This window comes from Grampus griseus, assembly GCF_964374135.1.
Source record: "Grampus griseus genome assembly, chromosome: 6".
Taxonomy (NCBI): Eukaryota; Metazoa; Chordata; class Mammalia; order Artiodactyla; family Delphinidae; genus Grampus; species Grampus griseus.
In genome coordinates this window covers 44651467-44657934 of record NC_139000.1, presented here as the reverse complement: position 1 = coordinate 44657934, position 6468 = coordinate 44651467, and the positions used below count along the sequence as shown (strand labels likewise).

The 6468-nt window shown below is 41.8% G+C and overlaps 1 protein-coding gene across 1 annotated transcript; it reads right to left on the bottom strand.

The window, feature by feature from the left end:
• Nucleotides 1-1082: 1082 nt before the first annotated feature.
• LOC309824417 (uncharacterized protein C9orf40) lies at nucleotides 1083-6468 on the bottom strand. Its single transcript, XM_082657299.1, has 2 exons — nucleotides 5899-6468; nucleotides 1083-1623 (listed from the first exon to the last, which is right to left on the bottom strand). The coding sequence occupies exons 1-2, from the start codon at nucleotides 6328-6330 to the stop codon at nucleotides 1465-1467; spliced, it is 591 nt and encodes a 196-aa protein (XP_082513425.1). The 5' UTR covers nucleotides 6331-6468; the 3' UTR covers nucleotides 1083-1464.

Below are 6468 nucleotides of genomic sequence, written 5' to 3'. Positions count from 1 at the left end.
AAATTTTGGATCTAATGTCATTAACAACAACAAAAAATATACAAGCAGGATGAGTTAGTCAATTACAAAACCAACATTCTGAATGCAATACAAAAGTTAACTTAATTACTAAGTTATTAGTAACTTAGTTACTAACTTAAACACAAATTGCTTACTTTAACAATGAAACTGTAATAATGACACAATAATTCAGTTGTAACAAAGCCATCAACAGAGCAAAATAAAAACAAAGCTAACGAAGGAGGCAGTGCTTCAGCTCAAGTTAGTTATCTCCTTTAAACAGGAAAAACAATCACTAGTCTAGTGGTTCTTGAACTGGCCTGCTCATTTGAGGAATGGGTGGAAGGAAGATTGGTGCTTAAAAAAATAGCTACACCACGGGCTTCCCTGGTGGCACAGTGGTTGAGAGTCCGCCTGCCGATGCAGGGGACACGGGTTTGTGCCTGGGTCCGGGAAGATCCCACATGCCGCGGAGCGGCTGGGCCTGTGAGCCGTGGCCGCTAAGCCTGCACGTCCAGAGCCTGTGCTCCGCAACGGGAGAGGCCACAGCAGTGAGAGGCCCGCGTACCGCAAAAAAAAAAAAAAAAAAAAAAAAAAAAAAAAAAATAGCTACACCCAAAGCCCACCTCAGAACTATTATATGAGAATCTCTCAAGAGTGGGGCTCATTTGAAGTGTTGTCAGTGTTGACAAGTACAAGTCTAAAATAATAAGCAATAAAGAGCATGCCCTCAAAGCAATTCAAAACCAAGAAATTAAAAAAATAAAATAAATATGATAAATTTCTTGCCTCTTATCCTGGGAAAAGGGGGAAGCACCTACTCATTTCTCTTTGTTCTTTACCGATCTTTGATTGCCCAAAGTCAAGTTTAACAAACGTTAAATACTGGAAGTTATGCAAACATCCTACCCAAATTAAAATTTTCACTACTGTACATTTAGAAAGCTCTTTTAAAACAATACCAGGTTTCAGAAAGAATCCCCCACATTTTAAGTTTGCACAGATGTTTAAGTCAGCTATTTGTTCAACGAAGAAGAGTCGATGAAATGTATTAGAAAGCATTTTATTAATAAGTTATTATAAAACAATATTTATTTCATGTACCACAAATTAACTTTTTGGTGCAACAAGAGGAATATCTGAATGTTTCCCATCTATTTCTAAAACTGTCACAATTCCTTTTTATAAGATATCTTCAAATTTAGAACCTAAACATAAATTTTTCTTAAGAATGCATACATAAAATACTTCTCCTATAACTGCACTATATCCTTGACAAATCCCTATTGGGAGGTATAGTAGTGACTGCAGGCATTTATCTTTAAAACAACTTTTCCTCATTTTTCAGGTTTGGGAATGATATCACATCAAGTACGGAAAATAACTCTTTTCCTTAAGAATACATAAATTCACTTAGAGATGTCTCCTCAAATTCAGAAAAACCCACTTCTTCAGCTCCTTCTGTCAGGACTCCATATCGATCTCAACAACTTCATTCTTGTCCTGAAGTGTTGTTTCTGTCAGGTTGTCTTCACTTACATCTTCAATGTCTGCCAGATCAATAGGTGGTAAAGGATTCCTCCAGTACTGGAAGGTGTTATACTGCCAAAATTCTTCATTGAGCTTTAGTGAAAAGAAGAGAGAGGTGAAAGTACATCAATGGTCTAGAAAAAATTAAGTTGTTTCACGAAACAAATTTTTTTCTGTTTTAAAAGCAAACTCACGTTAAGATTTTGCAGTCTTTAACTTTGCATCTTCAACAAATATATATTTTTAATTCTGCCTAATCAAAGTACTTCATGGACTCAGTCAACTCTGCATTTTCATATTCATGAATTGGTGAAAGTATTTCCTGTGAGTAGTTTAAATTTAAAAGAATTTCCTCCAAGAGCTTCTCTTCCCAGAATTTTCTTCCATTTTTCAACCAAAAAAATAATGCCTGAAGATAGTCTTAAAGTTTTTTACCTTTCAGTGAGGAAAACAATTTATTTAAAAAACACATGCACACATCTTAAAATTTACTTTTGGTCTTTTTCCTGATGTTTGGTATTTTAAGGGATTGACTTGATGTAGGCTAAAATATTTTGACAACCTTCTAAAAAGCATTAGAATAAAAACATGGTAAATAACAAGAAAATCTTAAACTGATCATTTTATTAAAGATACCATTTTGTACAAGACATGACTCAAGATACCAAAACTGATAAATCCAAGTGAATGCTGGCCCCTTCAAAATTCAACAGCTTACTGTAAAAGGCTATAAAATTGTTTCAAGTAACTATGAAGTGAAGTTGATATTCCAATGAAGTTCAAAACTGGCACAAAATTAAAATACTTTGTGCAAAGGAAGTGGCATTGCAATTACATATAGGCTTCCAAAGTGACCGTTTTGAAGGTTAACACCTTTCCCAGATGGATATCTATATATCTATATTTAGTCTACTAAATTGTCTTTGTACTTTAGGTTCATACTTGCTATAGCAGCACTAACCAACAGAAATATAATGAAAGCCACATATGTAATTTAAAATTTTCTAGTAACTTCAGCTAAAAAAAAAAGTAAAAAAAAAACAGGCGAAATTAATCTTAAAATTTTACTTGACCTAATAAAGCCAAAATACTATCATTTCAACATGCAGTCAATATTTTTAAAAATTGAGATATTTTACATTCTTTTTGTCTAACTAAAAGTTTTCAAAATCTGCCAGGTATTTTACACTTCCAGCACTATTCAGACTAGGCCCATTTCAATGCTCAATAGCCACATGTGGCTAGTTAATTAAATGGGGAGCACAGGTCTTCTCAATAAGTTTATTCACTGCCTTAGACACTAAGGCTTAGAAAATTAAGAGTCTCTTTGGAATTCCTTAACACTGGGATAAAAATGTAATAACTCAAAGGATGCCAAGAAAAACTTCATTTTAATAAGTAATAGGGTTAAAAACAAGGACCTATTTCTCTGCCTTTTGGGAAAATAAAAACTATTGTTCAAATGATCTACTTATAAGAACAAACCAGAAAAGATCCTTAATGAGGTCAGTATAACCTAGTAGCTAAGAGCACAGACTTTGCCACCAGACAGACCTGTGCTTGCATGATAACTCCTCCACCCATTAACTCTGATCTTGACCTAGGTCTCTTTCATCATTGGTAAAAAGCAGAAAGGCTCTTGTGCAAATTACAGTTTAGCACTATAAATGCCCAATATAGCTAGTTATTATATCCCAAGAAGCCTACGAACCAATATCACTATGAATCAAAATCACAACATTTCTGCTTCCTTTCTATTTAAAGTATTTAACAGCAAGGGTCAGCACTGACAGATTACTCAATCTGCATAAAGTGACACTAAAGTGACACTAACATGAGAAAATACATGAATATTTATTGAAGTAATACCTGGTTTTATTTTAGTTCTCCGGTTAAAAAAAACACCTGAGGGGCTTCCCTGGTGGCACAGTGGTTGAGTCCGCCTGCCGATGCAGGGGACACGGGTTCATGCCCCGGTCTGGGAAGATCCCACATGCCACGGAGCGGCTGGGCCCATGAGCCATGGCCGCTGAGCCTATGCATCCGGAGCCTGTGCTCCACAACGAGGGAGGCCACAACAGTAAGAGGCCCGTGTACCGCAAAAAAAACAAACAACCTGAAACAGCTCAAATATTCTGAGGTTCTAGAACAGAAAAATAGGTATCACGATTCTGCCTAGATTGCATCTTCAATATAGAAAGGACATATTTGAGGAAATTCTTCCCAAATGAGATCCCAAGGGTACGGGTAGGGACTTAAGCTCTATTCTGAGCAAAACAGGAACCAGGAAGACATTTGCTTCATGAAGTGAAAAAGCTTTTTAACTTCTACATGTTTTTGCTATATCCTATTTTCCCCTTGGCTGTAAGACCCTTAAAACAAAAACCATGCATCTTTGGTGGCAGGAAAGAAAGAGGAAAGCTGGAGAAAATTAAGTTTGCACAAAGAAGCAGCTCAAGGAACAGAACAAAAGAAAGGAACATGAGGGTTCCTGGGCTTTTGCCAAAAGAGAACAGGGGACTAGTCTTGATGAAGAAGGAACCCCTAGAGCCAAGCTTGTTCCCTGTCACAGGCTTGTAGTGACTACAAGAAGCAGAGAGCTGTCAGATGTGGTCACTGCTGTGGAAGAAGACACAGGTGTGTCTAGGAGATTCTAAGCAAATGTCTGTGTCAGTTTACTAAAAAATTCCTTTGCTTACCTGCCATTTCCATGTCCCTCTTATCAATTTGTGGCATACTGCAGTCAGTATATTCTGGTAGCAAAGACAAGCCTAAGTATGGGTCCGGTACCAAAAATGGCCAAGTTTTCAAACTACACAGTACTTATCTCCATACCAAATAGGTCTGGATGGCTGTCACTCTGGATTTTTGTTTTTTCAGGTTTTGCACACTGGTGTGACATGATTTAATTGGAAATTCTAATTCTTTATTCTACTTTCAAAACATAAGTGCTATCTAAAAGCAGTCTGAAGAAAAAAAAATCTAAATAAGGATCATGTTTTCTAAATTCCAAGAAAACTGGGGGTAGAAACATTTACAATTTATAGTTTCATCCAGAAATGCTCATCATAATGATTATATCTAAAGGATAATTTTTCATGACCACAGAAAAAGATCTTTCCCAACTACTGTATTTTATTGGCAAGGTGTCTGATAAATTCTGCATAAGATACTTGAGACAATGAAAAATGTGGGGTGGATGCTATGATGGAGTAATTGAAGAGAATTTGGTGAAGTCTGGGCTCTACATTTGGCTCTTCCACCCCCAAAGCTCCTGGTTCAACCCAGAACTGCCAAATCGCAGCTTGAATTCCAAAGATTAGACCAACGCTGCCCAATAAATACAAAATGCCAGCCACAAACGTAATTCGAAATTTTCTGATGGCCATATTAAAAAAGTAAAAGAAATAACTGAAATGAATTTTAATATAATTTATTCAATCCAATATCTCCAGATTATTTCAACGTGTATTCAATATACAATTTTTTGAGATCTTCGAAATCTAGTGTGTATTTTACTTTGAGCACATCTCAATTTGAACTAGTCCCATTTTAGGTGTTGTGTCACATAGCTAGTGGCTGCCACACTGAATAGCACAGATCTAGACAGATCTTATGTGCAGAGACAGGGCAGGCTCATTTCCCAAGGAAGAGGAACTCTCCAAAGATCCTCATACAGACGGCTGATCTTAAGAACCAAATTAATTCTCAACAACGATCCTTTTTCATAGGATCCGATTTAAGACTGCCTTTTCCCAATATACGGAGGCCCTTCCTCTCAACCAAAAGAGCTGTAACATGCCTAAAGGATGTCCAACTGGTGGCTACCACATTCGTCACCCTCTTTAGAAAGAAATCGATCACGAATTCCAGAAAAAAAATCATCGTTAAACCAAGGAAGACGCAATACATCTTTCTCTGACGTTTGTCGTTGAGCTTAACTTATTGCGGTTCACGGTCAACATCTTCCCAAAGTTCTACAGTCTGTCATGACCCACGCCCCTGCTTCCCTCTTGGACAGCACAGATGCTGAAGGTGCAAGGCCACGCCTACTACCTCACCCAATGGTCTGTCTCCCCAGACTTTAGCTTAGTGCTCTCAGCTCGTCGGACTCTCCCAAAACGCTGCCAAAGGTGGGCTCTGGGGCCCCTGGTGTGCTGCCTGGGATGGGGGGTCGGTGTTCATTCTTGCGGCGAGGATCCCGGCTTTTCATCTTTTGGGGCGTCGTGACGAACATGAGTCTAGAGGGGAACGATCGGTTCCTTCCCGGGACGCGCAGTGCCCGGGAAAGTATGACCCTTTTTCCCCTCACCCCGGGCCCCGCCCCCCGTCCCCCGCCGGAGCGCCCAGCCCACCGCCAACCCCTACCTGGTGCGGTGCGGCCCCCCAGTCTCCCCGCAGGGACTCTGCGCGCTCCGCCCCGTCGTCGCCACCGCCTCTCGGGGGCCGAACGCCCCGGGGCTCCTCCCCCGGCCCCCGGGGCCGCACGGGCGGCTGCAGCAGCGGCGGCTCGCCAGTCTCCAGGCCGCGGCCCTCACGCTCCGCGCCGTCCGGAGCGCCAGTGTCCCCGCCGTCGCGGCGCTTGCTGGGCGAAACCAAAGGCTCAGTCATACCCCCTGCGTCGATTTTACGCTTTCGGGGCAGCTCCGGGACGCCGAGGGGCTGCTCGGGATGCGAGGCCCCCGGCGGCGGCGGGATCCAGAGCGGTGGCCGCGGCGGCTCCTCAGGAAAGTCGCAGAGCAGGAGCCGCTTCCAAGGCACGTGGAACGTCAGGGGCTCGGCCGCACGCCGCTTGGCCATGGGCCCCGAAGGCTCGGGCGGAGCCCGCCAGGCGCGGGAGGCCGAGCGCCGATAGCTGTGGGGGCGGAGGGCGAGGGCGGAGCGCGCAGCGCGCTAGGAAGGGCGAGGACCGAGTCCGGGCGAGGCTGCGGCTGGAAG